This window comes from Anolis carolinensis, unplaced genomic scaffold, assembly GCF_035594765.1.
Source record: "Anolis carolinensis isolate JA03-04 unplaced genomic scaffold, rAnoCar3.1.pri scaffold_7, whole genome shotgun sequence".
In the NCBI taxonomy this organism is placed as follows: Eukaryota; Metazoa; Chordata; class Lepidosauria; order Squamata; family Dactyloidae; genus Anolis; species Anolis carolinensis.
The window spans coordinates 21,831,479-21,853,371 of record NW_026943818.1 but is presented as its reverse complement, the minus strand read 5'-3'; the positions used below and the strand labels follow the sequence as shown (position 1 = coordinate 21,853,371).

At 36.3% G+C, this 21,893-nt stretch overlaps 1 protein-coding gene across 4 annotated transcripts in view; it reads left to right on the top strand.

Annotated features, from left to right (window-relative positions):
- The window catches only part of nek8 (NIMA related kinase 8), a 73,531-nt gene that overhangs the window by 5,170 nt on the left and 46,468 nt on the right, over positions 1-21,893 (top strand). For all 4 annotated transcript variants that reach the window (XR_010000063.1, XR_010000062.1, XM_062959013.1 and 1 more), the window contains exons 2-7: positions 585-790; positions 8,702-8,934; positions 9,032-9,163; positions 12,990-13,198; positions 13,290-13,363; positions 17,763-17,944. Coding sequence is in view for 2 of the 4 variants with exons in the window: in XM_062959013.1 (XP_062815083.1) it covers positions 585-790; positions 8,702-8,934; positions 9,032-9,163; positions 12,990-13,198; positions 13,290-13,363; positions 17,763-17,944 (1,036 nt within the window). In the remaining 2 variants the exon portion in view is untranslated. The remainder of the gene's footprint in view (positions 1-584; positions 791-8,701; positions 8,935-9,031; positions 9,164-12,989; positions 13,199-13,289; positions 13,364-17,762; positions 17,945-21,893) is intronic.

Below are 21,893 nucleotides of genomic sequence, written 5' to 3'. Positions count from 1 at the left end.
TTTTAGTCTTACAAAAATAGAACCGTTGTTGTTATTATTATTATATTAAATATGAACCAGCACTGTGCTACTGCAGCAAAAGAGGCCAATCCAATCCAACTCACAGCAACCCACAGGCCAGAATTATTTTAGTCTTATATTAATAGAACCGTTGTTATTATTATTATATTAAAGATGAGCCGGCACTGTGATACTGCAGCAAAAGAGGCCAATCCAATCCAACTCACAGCAACCCACAGGCCAAAATGATTTTAGTCTTACATGAACAGTACCGTTGTTGTTGTTATTATTATATTAAACATGAGCCAGCACTGTGCTACTGCAGCAAAAGAGGCCAATCCAATTCCAGCTTGCCATCCTAGAACCATATTCATATTACTGCGATTCCATCCATAGAAATTGAGACCTCTGAAACACACTTTAAGCTCACCGTAAAAAACAAATAAACGCCAATTCAGTGAAGGCTAAGGGCTGGTAGCCCGTTTCCTGGCCTTGCTCACAGGCTTGTTAGGAATGAGCATTGGAGATGAAGTGCCGGGGATTTGGGTATCGAGCACTGACGCTTTTGGGGTCTCTGTCCGTAGGATCGTCCACCTCTGCCTCCGCAAGATGGACCAGAAGCTGGTGATCCTGAAGCAGATCCCGGTGGACCAGATGACCAAGGACGAGCGCCTGGCCGCCCAGAACGAGTGCCAGGTCCTGAAGCTGCTCCATCATCCCCACGTCATCGAATACTACGAGAACTTCCTGGAGGACAAGGCCCTCATGATCGCCATGGAGTACGCCCCCGGTGAGCCCTTCCCTGCCCCACAACCCACTTATAATTCAGTTGGCGGAATCATGGGAGTTGTAGTTTCACAGAGTTTTTTTTGTTGCAATTCCAGAGACCTAGATCCCTGTTTGGCCCATGGAGTCATGCTCTCTCAGCCTCAGGGGGAGTCAGAATACAGCTTATTGTTGTTGTTTATGTCCTGCTTTTGCCTCTCAATTGAGATGCAAAGCGTCTTGCAGCATTTAAAAAAGCAGTACAAGTCATGCTCTCTCAGCCACAGAGGTCATACTAATAATAATATTAATAATAATAATAAATACATCACACAGTCCTAAACACTTGGGAGGTGTTCGACTTGTGATACGAAATCCAGCATATCTATCTTGTTTGCTGTGTCATACAACATCGTTGTGTCAATAATAATAATCATAATTTTATTTTTGTATGCTGCCTCCATCTCCCCAACGGGAACTCGGAGCGGCTCACATATCATATAATCATATAATATCATAAAATCAATAGGTAAGACGTCCAAGAATGCATTTAAAAACAAATTAACAAGTCATGGTTTAAAATAGACATAATTAAAATATTAAACATTCATCCAAGGCATTAAAAGGTCTAATACAGGACAACAGTCTGGGCGACAGTCAAACTGATGAAGGGAGTGTCTATTACAGAATAGAACATACATCAGACAATAGAGACAACAAACAGGGAATATAAATGAACAAAAATCAAACTATAAAGTGACAGGGCAAGTTTCAATGTGGATATGGGCCAGGTTATAATGGACTTGTCTACTCAAAGGCACAACGGAACAATGATTTTAATTGCTTCTGGAAGACAGTGAGGGTCGGAGCTAACATAATCTCCCGTATAATTTTTATTATTACAGTAGAGTCTCACTTATCCAAGCTAAGCGGGTCAGCCTATTAAACATCAAATTAGGTTATGATTTTACAAATTAAGCACCAAAACATCATGTTATACAACAAATTTGACAGAAAAAGTAGTTCAACACGCAGTAATGTTATTTTGTAATTACTGTATTTACAAATTTAGCACCAAAATATCATGATATATTGAAAACATTGACTACAAAAATGCCTCCTCATCTCCTCTGAGGCTGAGGAAATCTAATAATAATAATTTCAATCCCCTCTGAGGCTGAGCAAGTCTAATAATAATAATTTCATTTTCCTCTGAGGCTGAGGAAGTCTAATAATAATTATTATTATTTCAATCTTTTCTGAGGCTGAGGAAGTCTAATAGTAATAATAATAATAATAATAATAATAATAATAATAATAATAATAACAACAGCAATAATGTCAATCTCCTCTGAGGCTGAGCAAGTCTAATAATAATAATGTCAATCTCCTCTGAGGCTGAGCAAGTCTAATAATAATGTCAATCTCCTCTGAGGCTGAAGAAGTCTAATAATAATCATCCTAATAATAATTTAAATCTCTGAAGCTGAGGAAGTCTAATCATAATCATAATAATTTCCACCTTCTCTGAGGATGAGGAAACCTAATAATAATAATTCCAACCTCTACGGCTGAGAAAGTCAAATAATAATTCCAACCTCCTCTAAGACTGAGAAAATCAAATAATAATAATAATAATAATAATAATAGTAATAATCCAACCTCCCCTGAGGCTGAGAAAGTCAGATAATAATAATCCTGACCTCTGAGGCAGAGGAAGTCTAATAATAAGAAAAATAATAATTCCAACCTTCTCTGAGAAAGTCAAATATAACAACAACCATAATAATAATTCTGACCTCCTCTGAAGCTGAGCAAGTCTAACAACAACAACAACAATAATCTCCAATTGTGTTGCCGGCATGTACCTATTGATCTACTTGCATTGCATCTATTGCCTGCATTGAATCTATTACCTTGCATTGCATCTATTACCTGCATTGATCTACTTGCATTGCATCTAGTACCTATTGATCTACTTTCATTGCATGTTTTCGAACTGCTAGGTTGGCAGAAGCTAGGGCTAACAGCGGGAGCTCACCCCGACTCATGGCTTCGAACTTCCGACCCTCTGGTCAGCTGATTTCGAAGCCGCAAGTCAAAGTGGTTTGAAATGATAACGGAGAGTGTACCTAATTTAACATCCACAACACACAACATGTTAAAATAAAATTAAACAGACCGGGAATTCTAATAAAACACTTAAAATCCTTAAAAAACAACAGTTAAAATACAATACAATATATAGATACTAGAAGGTATTTTTTTTCACTCGCTCTAGTTGAGAAAATTAACTAGAAAAAGGGAATGACTTGAAGGCATACACAACAAAAAGGGGGTCAGACTAGATGACCGCTAAGGGTCCCTTCCCGTTTCTATGGGATCTCAACCCCTTTAGGAGAAAAATTAAGCTGTTTTTTTAGCCGCAACTACTTGTAATGGGGATTACGTGCAGCTTCCTAGCAACACCTGGACCTCTTGGGACGGAAGGAATGCAAAAAAGTCTTATTGTTTGTTCCAGCCGCAAAGGGAGCCTCGGGTTTCAAAAATGTGGGTTTGGAAGGCAGGCAGTTCCACTTTCGAACAAAGCCGTTGTTGTTTGGGTTGGATTTGGAGTTTTTTTCTACTGTGAGCTTAGGTGTGTTTCAGATTTTCTCAATTTTTATGCAAGTACTGTATATACTCGAGTATAAGCCGAGTTTTTTAGCCCTTTTTTAGGACTGAAAAAAACCACCCTCGGCTTATACTTGAGTGAGGGTCCTGGTCGCCTTATACTTGAGTATATATTTATTTTTATTTACTAGCTGTGCCTGGCCACGCGTTGCTGTGGCAAAGTATGGTGGTATGGGAAATAAAGTATTGAGGAATTGGTGATAGTTAAAATAAAGGGTCCCCTAGGCTGAGTGGGTTGCTAGGAGACCAAGTAAAAACAATTATTCCTCTCCCTCTAATTAGGACTTTATTTTTCTTTTCTTTTTGTTGTATCAACCTAGAGGCATGGATGAGGGGTTGTGCTGTCAATTTTCGAGGTTGTGGGGTGTTTACTTTTGTTGTTTTGTCCACTGCCGTGATGCCATCACTCTTTTATAAATACAGTAGAGTCTCACTTATCCAACATAAACGGGCTGGCAGAATGTTGGATAAGCGAATATGTTGGATAATAAGGAGAGATTAAGAAGAAACCTATTAAACATCAAATTAGGTTATGATTTTACAAATTAAGCACCAAAACATCATGATATACAACAAATTTGACAGAAAAAGTAGTTCAATATGCAGTAATGCTACATATTAATTACTGTATTTATGAATTTAGCACCAAAATATCATAACGTATTGAAAAACATTGACTACAAAAATGCGTTGGATAATCCAGAACGTTGGATAAGTGAGACTCTACTGTATATAGATAGATTTATTTCCATCATTTCTATCCCGCCCTTCTCACCCAAAAGGACTCATGGCGGCTCACAGTCTGGCAAAATTCAATGCCAATATACAATACAAAATGGTAAAACATATGCAATTAAAGCAATTAGCTAATTTAACAAAGTACAATAAATATATTTAAAACAACACAATAATATATGGTACATTTATTATTGTTCTCTATTATTATCATTACTATTACATTTATTTTACTCTATTTTTATTACTATTAATACATTTATTATTTCACTCTTATATTATAATTGTTATTACATTTATTATTTTATTATATTATTATTATTAAAAGGATACATAAGGGCACTTACGTTGAAGAATATCTATTTTTTAAATAGAATATCTATTTTTATTTCTGAAATTTACCACTCTCGGCTTATATTTGAGTCAATGTTTTCCCAGCTTTCTTGTGGTTAAAATTAGGTGCCTTGGCTTATATCCGGGTCGGCTTATACTCGAGTATATATGGTAATAATAATAATAATGCTTCTATTCAAGCAGGCTCAAATCGTATTGACCTCTCTTGCTTGCTGTTGTTATTATTTCTATGAAGGCAGGGTTAGAACGTATTTGCCTCCTTTGCTGCAGCATCACACTGTTGGCTCACACTCGGCTTCTATGTATATGAATACAACAACATCAATTATTATTATTGCTATCTTCATGCTGGCTCAAATCGTATTGACTTCCTTTGCATTTGTAAGCTGCCCCGAGTCCCTGCGGGGAGATGGAGGCGGGGTACAAGAATAAGATTATTATTGTTGTTGTTGTTGTTGTATTATTATTTCTGTGAATGCAGGGCTAGATCGCATTTGCCTCCCCTGCTGCAGCGTCACACTGCTGGCTCATGCTCAGCTTCTATGGATGCAAATAAAATAATAATATTAATGGTTCTTTCAATGCAGGCTAAAATCATATTGGCTTACTTTGGTGCAGCACCACCCTACTGGCTCAATAATCATAATTGTCTTTTTAACACAGGCTAAAATTATATTGGCCTCCTTTGCTGTAGCACCACATTACTGGCTCAATCATAATAATGGCCCTTTTAATGCAGGCTAAAATCATATTGGCCTTCTTTGCTGTAGCGCCACAGTACTGTCCCATGCTCAACTTCTATAGATGTAAATAAAATAATAATAATAATAATAATAATAATAATAATAATAATAATAATAATAATGCTCCTCTTCGTTCAGGTTTAAATTGTATTGGCAGCCACACTTCTGGCTGAATAATAATAATAATGGTCCTTTTAATGCAGGTTAAAATCATATTGCGCCACAGTACTGTCCCATGCTCACTTTCTATAGATGTAAATAATAATAATAATAACAATAACAATAATAATAATAATAATAATAATAATAATAATAATGCTTCTCTACATTCAGGCTCAAATTGTATCTGCCTCCTTTGCTGCAGCGCCACACTACTGGCTCAATAATAATAATGATCCTTTTAATGCAGACGAAAATCGTATTGGCTTCCTTTGTTGCAGTGCCACAGTACTGGCTCAGGCTCAACTTCTATAGATGTTAATAATAATAATAATAATAATAACAATAATAATATGACACAGCAAATAAGATTGATACGAAATCCAGCATATCTATCTTGTTTTCTGTGTCATACAATAAAATAATAATAATAATGCTCCTCTTCGTTCAGGCTTAAATCGTATCGGCCTCCTTTGCTACAGTGCCACACTTCTGGCTCAATAATTATAATAATGGTCCTTTTAATGCAGGCTAAAATCATATTGGCTTCCTTTGCTGCAGCGGCACAGTACTGGCTCATGCTCAACTTCTATAGATGTAAATATAATAATAATAATAATAATAATAATAATAATGCTTCTCTACATTCAGGCTCAAATTGTATCGGCCTTCTTTGCTGCAGTGCCACACTTCTGGCTCAATAATCATAATAATGGTCCTTTTAATGCAAGCTAAAATCATATTGGCTTCCTTTGCTGCAGCTCCACAGTACTGTCCCATGCTCAGCTTCTATAGATGTAAATAATAATACAGTAGAGTCTCACTTATCCAACACTCGCTTATCCAACGTTCTGGATTATCCAATGCATTTTTGCAGTCAATGTTTTCAATACATCATGATATTCTGGTGCTAAATTCATAAATACAGTAATTACTACATAGCATTACTGCGTATTGAACTACTTTTTCTGCCAAATTTGTTGTCTAACATGATGTTTTGGTGCTTCATTTGTAAAATCATAACCTAATTTGGTGTTTAATAGGCTTTTCCTTAATGCCTCCTTATTATCCAACATATTCGCTTATCCAACATTCTGCCAGCCCATTTATGTTGGATAAGTGAGACTCTACTGTAATAATAATAATAATAATAATAATAATGCTCTTTGTTCAGGCTCAAATCGTATTGGCCTCCTTTGCTGCAGTGCCACACTACTGGCTGAATAATAATAATGGTCCTTTTAATGCAGACGAAAATCGTATTGGCTTCCTCTGCTGCAGCGCCACAGTACTGGCTCATGCTCAGCTTCTATAGATGTAATAATAATAATAATAATAATGCTTCTCTACATTCAGGCTCAAATTGTATTGCTTGTACATTTTCTGTTGCTGGTCATCAACTGTAATAAATAAATATATAATAAATATAATAAAAAAATATATAATATATAATAATAATGGTCCTTTTAATGCAGACGAAAATCGTATTGGCTTCCTTTGCTGCAGTGCCACACTACTGGCTCAATAATAATAATTCCTAATTGTATACGTTTCTATGCTGTTCTGATGCTTGTACATTTTCTGTTGCTGGTCATCGACTCTAATAAATAAATAAATATATAATATATAATAATAATGGTCCTTTTAATGCAGACAAAAATCGTATTGGCTTCCTTTGCTGCAGTGCCACACTACTGGCTCAATAATAATAATTCCTAATTGTATACGTTTCTATGCTATTCTGATGCTTGTACATTTTCTGTTGCTGGTCATCGACTAATAAGTAAATATATAATATATTATAATAATGGTCCTTTTAATGCAGACGAAAATCATATTGGCTTCCTTTGCTGCAGTGCCACACTACTGGCTCAATAATAATAATTCCTAATTGTATATGTTTCTACGCTATTCTGATGCTTGTACATTTTCTGTTGCTGGTCATCGACTAATAAGTAAATATATAATATATAATAATAATGGTCCTTTTAATGCAGACGAAAATCATATTGGCTTCCTTTGCTGCAGTGCCACACTACTGGCTCAATAATAATAATTCCTAATTGTATACGTTTCTATGCTGTTCTGAAACGTGTACATTTTCTGTTGCTGCTCATCGACTAATAAGTAAATATATAATATATAATAATAATGGTCCTTTTAATGCAGACGAAAATCGTCTTGGCTCCCTTTGCTGCAGTGCCACACTACTGGCTCAATAATAATAATTCCTAATTGTATACGTTTCTATGCTATTCTGATGCTTGTACATTTTCTGTTGCTGGTCATCGACTAATAAGTAAATATATAATATATTATAATAATGGTCCTTTTAATGCAGACGAAAATCATATTGGCTTCCTTTGCTGCAGTGCCACACTACTGGCTCAATAATAATAATTCCTAATTGTATATGTTTCTACGCTATTCTGATGCTTGTACATTTTCTGTTGCTGGTCATCGACTAATAAGTAAATATATAATATATAATAATAATGGTCCTTTTAATGCAGACGAAAATCGTATTGGCTTCCTTTGCTGCAGTGCCACACTACTGGCTCAATAATAATAATTCCTAATTGTATACGTTTCTATGCTATTCTGATGCTTGTACATTTTCTGTTGCTGGTCATCGACTAATAAGTAAATATATAATATATAATAATAATGGTCCTTTTAATGCAGACGAAAATCGTATTGGCTTCCTTTGCTGCAGTGCCACACTACTGGCTCAATAATAATAATTCCTAATTGTATACGTTTCTATGCTATTCTGATGCTTGTACATTTTCTGTTGCTGGTCATCGACTAATAAGTAAATATATAATATATTATAATAATGGTCCTTTTAATGCAGACGAAAATCATATTGGCTTCCTTTGCTGCAGTGCCACACTACTGGCTCAATAATAATAATTCCTAATTGTATACGTTTCTATGCTATTCTGATGCTTGTACATTTTCTGTTGCTGGTCATCGACTAATAAGTAAATATATAATATATTATAATAATGGTCCTTTTAATGCAGACGAAAATCATATTGGCTTCCTTTGCTGCAGTGCCACACTACTGGCTCAATAATAATAATTCCTAATTGTATATGTTTCTACGCTATTCTGATGCTTGTACATTTTCTGTTGCTGGTCATCGACTAATAAGTAAATATATAATATATAATAATAATGGTTCTTTTAATGCAGACGAAAATCGTATTGGCTTCGTTTGCTGCAGCACCACACTTTTTCCTCATGCTCGCGGTATTTTCCCACAGGCGGCACCTTGGCGGAGTTCATCCACAAACGTGGCAGCTCTCTTCTGGATGAGGAGACCATCCTGCACTTCTTTGTCCAGATCGTCCTGGCCCTGCACCACGTCCACAGCAAGCAGATCCTCCACCGGGACCTCAAGACCCAGAACATCCTGCTGGACAAGCACCACATGATCGTCAAGATCGGGGACTTTGGCATCTCCAAGATCCTCAGCAGCAAGAGCAAGGCTTACACCGTAAGTGTTCGCCCCTTCCACGCGAGAAGCTCTTCTTAAAGTGTAAGGGGAAGTCGCCTTTTTTTTTTTGTAATTTTGAACCTGTGACGTTGTTTAGGTGGTGGGCACCCCCTGCTACATTTCCCCCGAACTCTGCGAGGGCAAACCTTACAACCAGAAGAGCGACATTTGGGCCCTGGGTTGCGTCCTGTACGAACTCGCCAGCCTGAAGAGGGCCTTTGAAGCTGCGGTAATTATAATAATAATAATATCAAATAATACAATGATGATGATGATGATGATAATGATGTCAGGTAGTTGGTTTGTACCCACTAAAATAAAGTTAATAACAATAATAATAAATAGTTTATTATAAAATTATATATATACACACACACACACACACATATATATATCTATATATATAAAAGAGTGATGGCATCACGGCGACCCACAAAACAACAAAACTACAGGCCCCCCAAACTCGAAATTTGACAACACAACCCATCATCCACGGCTCTAGGTTGATACAACAAAGAGAAAAGAAAAATAAAGTCCTAATTAGAGAGAGAGGAATAATTGCTTTTATCCAATTGCTGCCAGTTAGAAGGCTAAGCTCCTCCAACTTGGTCTCCTAGCAACCCAATAAAAAATAATAAAAAACACTAAAAAATAATTAAAAACACTAAAAAAATTAATACAATAAAATACTATAATAACAAAAAATAACTAAAAATAATACAAGAAAATAATAAAATATAATAAATAAAAAGATAACTTACAATAAAATTAATTTAAAAATACAAATAACGTCAAATAAAAATTACACAACCATTTTTAACCAATACCACCACCACTTTGCCACAGCAACGCGTGCCCAGGCACAGCTAGTATAATATAAAATAATAATAATTAACAAGAGCCACGAGCTCCTCAATCAAAAAGATAAAAGTGGGATATAAATATAATAATAATAATAATAATAATAATAATAATAATAATAATAATAAACAAGAACCACGAGCCCCTCAAAGAGATAAGTGGGATATAAATAATAATAATAATAATAATAATAATAATAATAAACAAGAACCACGAGCACCTCAAAGAGATAAGTGGGATATAAATAAATATAATAATAATAATAATAATAATAATAATAATAATAATAATTAACAAGAACCACAAGCACCTCAAAGAGATAAATGGGATATTAATAATAATAATAATAATAATTAACAAGAACCACAAGCACCTCAAAGAGATAAGTGGGATATTAATAATAATAATAATTAACAAGAACCACAAGCACCTCAAAGAGATAAGTGGGATATAAATAAATATAATAATCATAATAATAATTAACAGGAACTACGAGCACCTCAAAGAGATAAGTGGGATATTAATAATAATAATAATTAACAAGAACCACGAGCACCTCAAAGAGATAAGTGGGATATAAATAATAATAATAATAATAATAATAATAATAATAATAATAATAATTAACAAGGGCCACAAGCACTTCAAAGAGATAAGTGGGATATAAATAAATATAATAATAATATTAATAATAATTAACAAGAACCACGAGCACCTCAAAGAGATAAGTGCGATATAAATAAATATAATAAAAATAATGATAATAATAATAATAAGAACCACGAGCACCTCAAAGAGATAAGTGGGATATAAATAAATATAATAATAATATTAATAATAATTAACAAGAACCACGAGCACCTCAAAGAGATAAGTGGGATATAAATAAATATAATAAAAATAATGATAATAATAATAATAACAAGAACCATGAGCACCTCAAGGAGATAAGTGGGATATAAATAAATATAATAATAATAATGTCATTTTATTGATTTATACCCTGCTTTCCTTTCTTACGTGAGGCTCAAACCTGTTCACAACATTAGAAACGATACAATTTAAATCCCACCAGTGTTAAACAGAACAAACATCCAAACCGATCACATGTCGGCGGTTTTTTAAAGGGCATCCATCTGTCAGGAGGGCTTGAATGGTGTCTTTCTGCCTGGTAGAAGGGGGTTGGACTGCATGGCCCCTTGGAGTTCCCTTCCATGATTCTAAAATCATTGCAAGCTCTGAAAATAATAATGACATGACACATTATTATTATTATTATTATTATTATTATTATTATCATTTTATTGTATGACACAGCAAACAAGATAGACATGCTGGATTTCATATCACAAAATCACAAGTCGAACACTTCCCAAGTGTCTAGGACTGTGTGATGTATTTTCGGATGATGCGTGCAGATCCCCGTAGGGTGGCCTTTTGCAGTTGGCAGATCGTAATTTTGTCAATGTCTATTGTTTCCAAATGCCGGCTGAGATCTTTTGGCACGGCACCCAATGTGCCGTTCACCACCGGGACCACCTGCACTGGTTTCTGCCAGAGTCTTTGAAGTTCAATCTTGAGGTCCTGATAGCGGCTGAGTTTTTCATCAATGCGACTGTCGCTTTGGATGGCGACATCAATGATCCAAACCTTTTTCTTTTCCACAACTGTGATGTCTGGTGTGTTGTGTTCCAGAACTTTGTCAGTCTGGATTTGGAAGTCCCACACTATCTTTGCGTGCTCATTTTCCAATACTTTTGCAGGTTTGTGATCCCACCAGTTCTTTGCTGCTGGGAGGTGGTACTTGAGGCATAAGTTCCAATGGATCATGTGGGCCACAGAGTTGTGCCTCTGTTTGTAGTCTGTCTGTGTGATTTTCTTACAGCAGCTGAGGATATGATTCATGGTTTTGTTGGTTTCCTTGCAGAGTCTGCATTTTGGATCATCAGCTGATTTTTCGATCTTGGCCTTAATTGCCTTTGTCCTGATGTCTTGCTCCTGGGCTGCAAGGATCAGGCCTTCTGTCTCCTTCTTCAGGGTCCCATTCGTGAGCCAGAGCCAGGTCTTCTCCTTATCAGCTTTTCAATTTTGTCAAGAAACTTTCCATGCAATGTTTTGTTATGCCAGCTGTCAGCTCTAGTTTGTAGTGCGGTTTTCTTGTACTGATTCTGCTGTGCTTTGAGGAGTTCCTTTGAGCTCCTGGGCTGCAAGGATCAGGCCTTCTGTCTCCTTCTTCAGGGTCCCATTCGTGAGCCAGAGCCAGGTCTTCTCCTTATCAGCTTTTCCTTCAATTTTGTCAGGAAACTTTCCATGCAGTGTTTTGTTGTGCCAGCTGTCAGCTCTAGTTTGTAGTGCGGTTTTCTTGTACTGGTTTTTTGTCTGCTGTGCTTTGAGGAGTTCCTTTGAGCTCCTGGGCTGCAAGGATCAGGCCTTCCGTCTCCTTCTTCAGGGTGCCATTCGTGAGCCAGAGCCAGGTCTTCTCCTTATCAGCTTTTCCTTCAATTTTGTCAGGAAACTTTCCATGCAGTGTTTTGTTGTGCCAGCTGTCAGCTCTAGTTTGTAGTGCGGTTTTCTTGTACTGGTTTTTTTGTCTGCTGTGCTTTGAGGAGTTCCTTTGAGCTCCTGGGCTGCAAGGATCAGGCCTTCCGTCTCCTTCTTCAGGGTGCCATTCGTGAGCCAGAGCCAGGTCTTCTCCTTATCAGCCTTTCCTTCAATTTTGTCAAGGAAATGTCCATGCAATGTTTTGTTGTGCCAGCTGTCAGCTCTAGTTTGTAGTGCGGTTTTCTTGTACTGGTTTTTTGTCTGCTGTGCTTTGAGGAGTTCCTTTGAGCTCCTGGGCTGCAAGGATCAGGCCTTCTGTCTCCTTCTTCAGGGTCCCATTCGTGAGCCAGAGCCAGGTCTTCTCCTTATCAGCCTTTCCTTCAATTTTGTCAAGGAAATGTCCATGCAATGTTTTGTTGTGCCAGCTGTCAGCTCTAGTTTGTAGTGCGGTTTTCTTGTACTGGTTTTTTGTCTGCTGTGCTTTGAGGAGTTTCTGATTTTTGACTTCAATCAATCATTATTATTATTATTATTATTATTATTATTATTATTGGAGAGGAGATGGGGACCATGGCCTTTCCAGTGGAACTCCCTGCCACAGGAAGGTGTTTTTGTCCCTTTTTCGGCTTCTTACCCACCCCGATCTCTCCCAGAACCTGCCTGCCTTGGTGCTGAAGATCATGAGCGGGACCTTTGCCCCCATCTCGGACCGCTACAGCCCCGACCTGCGGCAGCTCATCCTGGCCCTCCTCCACCTGGACCCCTCCAAGCGGCCCCAGCTGGGCGAGATCATGGCCCAGGCCCTCTGCGTCCGGCCCCTCCTCGACCTCTACACCGACGTGGGCAGCGTCCGCATGCGGAGGTGGGGGTCCGGGGACCATTTGGGGGGGAGGCAGGGCAGGAACGGAATACATGAACAAATCCTTCTGCTCTTTCTCCCTTTTGTCCGGCAGACCCGAGAAACCTCTGGCCGCGGTTCCAGCCGTGGCCCACGGGAGGGCAGGAGGGGGCATCGCTCGAGCCAGAGGTCAGTTGACGTGGTATCCATCTTTCTTGCCCTGGGAGTCTATATCAGTTTTGAGTGCCATCATCGACATGGATGGCCATCTGTCAGGAGTGCTTTGATTGTGTCTGCCTTTATGGCAGATGTGGTTTGGCTGGATGGTCTTATGGGTTATCTTCCAAATCTATGATTTTATGTTGTCGTTTTATCATTATTATTATTATTATTATTATTATTATTATTATTATTATTATTATATCTGGATGGCCATCTGTCAGGAGGGCTTTGATTGTGTCTGCCTTTATGGCAGATGAGGTTCGGCTGGATGGTCTTATGGGTCATCTTCCAAATCTATGATTCTATGTTGTCATTATTATTATTATTATGATTATTATTATATCTGGATGGCCCTCTGTCAGGAGGGCTTTGATTGTGTCTGCCTTTATGGCAGATGAGGTTCGGCTGGATGGTCTTATGGGTCATCTTCCAAATCTATGATTCTATGTTGTCATTATATTATTATTATTATAATATCTGGATGGCCATCTGTCAGGAGGGTTTTGATTGTCTCTGCCTTTAAGGCAGATGTGGTTCGGCTGGATGGTCTTATGGGTCATCTTCCAAATCTATTATTCTATGTTGTTGTTATATTATTATTATTATATTTGGATGGCCCTCTTTCAGGAGGGCTTTGATTGTGTCTGCCTTTATGGTAGATGAGGTTCGGCTGGATGGTCTTCTGGGTCATCTTCCAAATCTATGATTCTATGTTGTCATTATATTATTATTATTATTATTATTATTATTATTATTATTATTATTATTATTATTATTATTACTATATATGGATAACCATTAATATTATATTATTATAATATCTGGATGGCCCTCTGTGTGGAGGGCTTTGATTGTGTCTGCCTTTATGGCAGATGAGGTTCGGCTGGATGGTCTTCTGGGTCATCTTCCAAATCTATGATTCCATGTTGTCGTTATATTATTATTATTACAGTATATACTCGAGTATAAGCTGATCCGAATATAAATCCTTATTTTCATCTTCTTCAATGTAAATGTGCTTATGTATCTTTTAATAATAATAGAGTGAAATAATACATGGAATAATAATAATAAATGGGTGCCATTGTGGGATCTGTTGTTATTGTTGTTGTTGTTTTTGGAGCCCCCAATGGCATAGTGGGTTAAAGCCTTGTGACTGGAAGGTTGGGTTGCTGACCTGAAGGCTGCCAGGTTCGAATCCCACCAGGGGAGAGCACGGATGAGCTCCAGCTCCAGCTCCATGCTCCATGCAGGGACATGAGAGAAGCCTCCCACAAGGATGGGAAAAACATCAAAAAATATCCAGGCGTCCCCTGGGCAACGTCCTTGCAGACAGCCAATTCTACAAAGACAAGAATCCACTATTACAGTAATACAGAAATCATTAAACTTAAATTTAGTTCAATACATCAATATGAAAACAGATACAAAAGGCATTGTTAAACAATCAAAGGACTGTTCCAATTCTCTCACCCCAGAAGCGACTTGCAGTTTCTCAAGTCACTCCTGACACACACAAAAAATGGTTGTTGTTTTTATTCCTGTCTATCTCTTTTGTCCTACATAACTGTTCTGCAGCCTATTATTATTATTATTAATGGGAGGAGGAGTAGTAGTTCTGGTAGTATTATTATTATTTTCTGAGCTTCCCAACTATCTCTTTTGCCCCACATGACTGTCCTGCAGCCTATTATTATTATTATTATTATTATTATTAGTAGTAGTAGTAATAGTAGTAGTAGTAGTAGTGGTAGTATTATTTTCTGAGCTTCCTACCTGTCTCTTTTGTCCTACATGACTGTTCTGCAGCCTATTATTATTAGGAGTAGTAGTACTGGTATTATTATTATTATTATACCTACTACTACTTATTAGGAGTAGTAGTATTGATAGTGTTGTTGTATGTCTTTCGGGCTGTGTGGCCATGTTCCAGAAGCATTCTCTCCTGAATGCTTCTGGAACATGGCCACACAGCCCGAAAGACATACAACAACCCTGTGATCCCGGCCATGAAAGCCTTCGACAACAGTATTGATAGTATTATTATTATTTTCTGAGCTTCCCATCTGTCTCTTTTGTCCCACATGACTATCCTGCAGCCCATTATTATTATTATTATTATTATTATTATTATTATTATTATTATTATTATCATTAATAGTAGTGCTGGTATTATTATTATTTTCTGAGCTTCCCATCTGTCTCTTTTGTCCCACATGACTATCCTGCAGCCCATTATTATTATTATTATTATTATTATTATTATTATTATTATCATTTATAGTAGTGCTGGTGTTGTTATTATTTTTTGAGCTTCCCATCTGTCTCTTTTGTCCCACATGACTATCCTGCAGCCCATTATTATTATTATTATTATTATCATTAATAGTAGTGCTGGTATTATTATTATTTTCTGAGCTTCCCATCTGTCTCTTTTGCCCCACATGACTGTCCTGCAGCCCATTATTATTATTATTATTATTATTATTATTATTATTATTATTATCATTAATAGTAGTGCTGGTATTATTATTATTTTCTGAGCTTCCCATCTGTCTCTTTTGCCCCACATGACTGTCCTGCAGCCCATTATTATTATTATTATTATTATTATTATTATTATCATTAGTAATAGTGCTGGTATTATTATTATTATTATTATTTTCTGAGCTTCCCATCTGTCTCTTTTGTCCCACATGACTGTCCTGCAGCCTATTATTGTTGTTGTTATTATTATTATTATTATTATTATTAGGAATAGTAGTACTGTTAGTATTATTATTATTATTTTCTGAGCTTCCCATCTGTCTCTTTGTCCCACATGACTGTCCTGCAGCCTATTATTATTATTATTATTATTATTTTATTATAACACAGCAAACAAGATAGATATGCTGGATTTTGTATCACATAATCACAAGTCGAACACTTCCCAAGTGTCTAGGACTGTGTGATGTACTTTCGGATGATGCGTGCAGATCCCAGTAGGGTGGCCTTTTGCAATAATAATAATAATAATAATTAGTATTATTAGTATTACTATTATTTTTTATTATTAGGAATAGTAGTACTGGTAGTATTATTATTATTTTCTGAGCTTCCCATCTGTCTCTTTTGTTCCACATGACTGTCCTGCAGCCTATTATTGTTGTTGTTGTTGTTATTATTATTATTATTAGGAATAGTAGTACTGTTAGTATTATTATTATTATTTTCTGAGCTTCCCATCTATCTCTTTGTCCCACATGACTGTCCTGCAGCCTATTATTATTATTATTATTATTATTATTATTATTATTTTATTATAACACAGCAAACAAGATAGATATGCTGGATTTTGTATCACATAATCACAAGTCGAACACTTCCCAAGTGTCTAGGACTGTGTGATGTACTTTCGGATGATGCGTGCAGATCCCAGTAGGGTGGCCTTTTGCAATAATAATAATAATAATAATTAGTATTATTAGTCTTACTATTATTTTTTATTATTAGGAATAGTAGTACTGGTAGTATTATTATTATTTTCTGAGCTTCCCATCTGTCTCTTTTGTTCCACATGACTGTCCTGCAGCCTATTATTATTATTATTATTATTATTATTATTATTATTATTATTATTATTATTTTATTATAACACAGCAAACAAGATAGATATGCTGGATTTTGTATCACATAATCACAAGTCGAACACTTCCCAAGTGTCTAGGACTGTGTGATGTACTTTCGGATGATGCGTGCAGATCCCAGTAGGGTGGCCTTTTGCAATAATAATAATAATAATAATAATAATAATTAGTATTATTAGTATTACTATTATTTTTTATTATTAGGAATAGTAGTACTGGTAGTATTATTATTTTCTGAGCTTCCCATCTGTCTCTTTTGTTCCACATGACTGTCCTGCAGCCTATTATTATTATTATTATTTTATTATGACACAGCAAACAAGATAGATATGCTGGATTTTGTATCACATAATCACAAGTCGAACACTTCCCAAGTGTCTAGGACTGTGTGATGTACTTTCGGATGATGCATGCAGATCCCAGTAGGGTGGCCTTTTGCAATAATAATAATAATAATAATAATTAGTATTATTAGTATTACTATTGTTTTTTATTATTAGGAATAGTAGTACTGGTAGTATTATTATTATTTTCTGAGCTTCCCATCTGTCTCTTTTGTTCCACATGACTGTCCTGCAGCCTATTATTATTATTATTATTATTATTATTATTATTACTATTACTGTTTTTTTCCGAGCCTTGTAGGATTTTTGGGAGCCATCTTTAGGTGCCCTCTTTGACTTCTTTGGGTGCCATTGCTGGCCCCCCATTAACGGCTCTTTCTGCCTTGGCCCCAGGGTCCCGCTTGGGCTCGGCCCGCCCCGGCCTCCCTCCGGCCCCGTCCTCCATCTACACCTGGGGCTCCGGCCTCACCGCCCCACTCCGGCTGCCCATGATGAACACGGAGGTGGTGCAGGTCTCCACGGGGCGGACCCAGAAGGCGGGCGTCACCAAGTCCGGGCGGCTGATCATGTGGGAGGTAAGAAAGCCTGGTCTTTCCCACCAGAAGCCATGATCTGTTGGGAGGGATTGGATGATGATTCTATGGTTCTATGTTGTCGTTATATTATTATTATTATTATTATTATTATTATTATATCTGGATGGCCATCTGTCAGGAGGGCTTTGATTGTGTCTGCCTTTATGGCAGATGAGGTTCGGCTGGATGGTCTTATGGGTCATCTTCCAAATCTATGATTCTATGTTGTCATTATATTATTATTATTATAATATCTGGATGGCCATCTGTCAGGAGTGCTTTGATTGTGTCTGCCTTTATGGCAGATAAGGTTCTGCTGGATGGTCTTTTGGGTCATCTTCCCAATCTATGATTCTATGTTGTCATTATTATTATTATTATTATTATTATTATTATATCTGGATGGCCATCTGTCCAGAAGACTTTGATTGTGTCTACCTTTATGGCCGATGAGGTTCGGCTGGATGGTCTTATGGGTCATCTTCCAAATCTATGATTCTATGTTGTCGTTATATTATTATTATTATTATTATTATTATTATTATATTTGGATGGCCCTCTGTCAGGAGTGCTTTGATTGTGTATGCCTTTATGGCAGATGAGGTTTGGCTGGATGATCTTACGGGTCATCTTCCAAATCTATGATTCTATGTTGTCATTATATTATTATTATTATAATATCTGGATGGCCATCTGTCAGGAGTGCTTTGATTGTGTCTGCCTTTATGGCAGATGTGGTTTGGCTGGATGGTCTTATGGGTCATCTTCCAAATCTATGATTTTATGTTGTCGTTTTATCATTATTATTATTATTATTATTATTATATCTGGATGGCCATCTGTCCAGAAGACTTTGATTGTGTCTATCTTTATGGCCGATGAGGTTCGGCTGGATGGTCTTATGGGTCATCTTCCAAATCTATGATTCTATGTTGTCGTTATATTATTATTATTATTAATATTATTATTATTATTATATTTGGATGGCCCTCTGTCAGGAGGGCTTTGATTGTGTCTGCCTTTATGGCAGATGAGGTTCGGCTGGATGGTCTTATGGGTCATCTTCCAAATCTATGATTCTATGTTGTCATTATATTATTATTATTATAATATCTGGATGGCCATCTGTCAGGAGTGCTTTGATTGTGTCTGCCTTTATGGCAGATGTGGTTCGGCTGGATGGTCTTATGGGTCATCTTCCAAATCTATGATTTTATGTTGTCGTTTTATCATTATTATTATTATTATTATTATTATATCTGGATGGCCATCTGTCCAGAGGACTTTGATTGTGTCTACCTTTATGGCCGATGAGGTTCGGCTGGATGGTCTTATGGGTCATCTTCCAAATCTATGATTCTATGTTGTCGTTATATTATTATTATTTTTAATATTATTATTATTATTATATTTGGATGGCCCTCTGTCAGGAGTGCTTTGATTGTGTCTGCCTTTATGGCAGATGAGGTTTGGCTGGATGATCTTACGGGTCATCTTCCAAATCTATGATTCTATGTTGTCATTATATTATTATTATTATAATATCTGGATGGCCATCTGTCAGGAGTGCTTTGATTGTGTCTGCCTTTATGGCAGATGTGGTTCGGCTGGATGGTCTTATGGGTCATCTTCCAAATCTATGATTTTATGTTGTCGTTTTATCATTATTATTATTATTATTATTATTATTATTATATCTGGATGGCCATCTGTCCAGAGGACTTTGATTGTGTCTACCTTTATGGCCGATGAGGTTCGGCTGGATGGTCTTATGGGTCATCTTCCAAATCTATGATTCTATGTTGTCGTTATATTATTATTATTATTAATATTATTATTATTATTATATTTGGATGGCCCTCTGTCAGGAGTGCTTTGATTGTGTCTGCCTTTATGGCAGATGAGGTTTGGCTGGATGATCTTACGGGTCATCTTCCAAATCTATGATTCTATGTTGTCATTATATTATTATTATTATAATATCTGGATGGCCATCTGTCAGGAGTGCTTTGATTGTGTCTGCCTTTATGGCAGATGTGGTTCGGCTGGATGGTCTTATGGGTCATCTTCCAAATCTATGATTTTATGTTGTCGTTTTATCATTATTATTATTATTATTATTATTATTATTATTATTATATCTGGATGGCCATCTGTCCAGAAGACTTTGATTGTGTCTATCTTTATGGCCGATGAGGTTCAGCTGGATGGTCTTATGGGTCATCTTCCAAATCTATGATTCTATGTTGTCGTTATATTATTATTATTATTATTATTATTATTATTATTATATTTGGATGGCCCTCTGTCAGGAGTGCTTTGATTGTGTATGCCTTTATGGCAGATGAGGTTTGGCTGGATGATCTTACGGGTCATCTTCCAAATCTATGATTCTATGTTGTCATTATATTATTATTATTATAATATCTGGATGGCCATCTGTCAGGAGTGCTTTGATTGTGTCTGCCTTTATGGCAGATGTGGTTTGGCTGGATGGTCTTATGGGTCATCTTCCAAATCTATGATTTTATGTTGTCGTTTTATCATTATTATTATTATTATTATATCTGGATGGCCATCTGTCCAGAAGACTTTGATTGTGTCTATCTTTATGGCCGATGAGGTTCGGCTGGATGGTCTTATGGGTCATCTTCCAAATCTATGATTCTATGTTGTCGTTATATTATTATTATTATTAATATTATTATTATTATTATATTTGGATGGCCCTCTGTCAGGAGTGCTTTGATTGTGTCTGCCTTTATGGCAGATGAGGTTTGGCTGGATGATCTTACGGGTCATCTTCCAAATCTATGATTCTATGTTGTCATTATATTATTATTATTATAATATCTGGATGGCCATCTGTCAGGAGTGCTTTGATTGTGTCTGCCTTTATGGCAGATGTGGTTCGGCTGGATGGTCTTATGGGTCATCTTCCAAATCTATGATTTTATGTTGTCGTTTTATCATTATTATTATTATTATTATTATTATTATTATTATTATTATTATTATTATATCTGGATGGCCATCTGTCCAGAAGACTTTGATTGTGTCTATCTTTATGGCCGATGAGGTTCAGCTGGATGGTCTTATGGGTCATCTTCCAAATCTATGATTCTATGTTGTCGTTATATTATTATTATTATTATTATTATTATTATTATATTTGGATGGCCCTCTGTCAGGAGTGCTTTGATTGTGTATGCCTTTATGGCAGATGAGGTTTGGCTGGATGATCTTACGGGTCATCTTCCAAATCTATGATTCTATGTTGTCATTATATTATTATTATTATAATATCTGGATGGCCATCTGTCAGGAGTGCTTTGATTGTGTCTGCCTTTATGGCAGATGTGGTTTGGCTGGATGGTCTTATGGGTCATCTTCCAAATCTATGATTTTATGTTGTCGTTTTATCATTATTATTATTATTATTATATCTGGATGGCCATCTGTCCAGAAGACTTTGATTGTGTCTATCTTTATGGCCGATGAGGTTCGGCTGGATGGTCTTATGGGTCATCTTCCAAATCTATGATTCTATGTTGTCGTTATATTATTATTATTATTATTATTATAATATCTGGATGGCCATCTGTCAGGAGTGCTTTGATTGTGTCTGCCTTTATGGCAGATGTGGTTTGGCTGGATGGTCTTATGGGTCATCTTCCAAATCTATGATTTTATGTTGTCGTTTTATCATTATTATTATTATTATTATTATTATTATTATTATTATTATTATTATATCTGGATGGCCATCTGTCCAGAGGACTTTGATTGTGTCTACCTTTATGGCCGATGAGGTTCGGCTGGATGGTCTTATGGGTCATCTTCCAAATCTATGGTTCTATGTTGTCGTTATATTATTATTATTATTATTATTATTATTATTATTATTATTATTATTATTATATCTGGATGGCCATCTGTTAGGATTGCT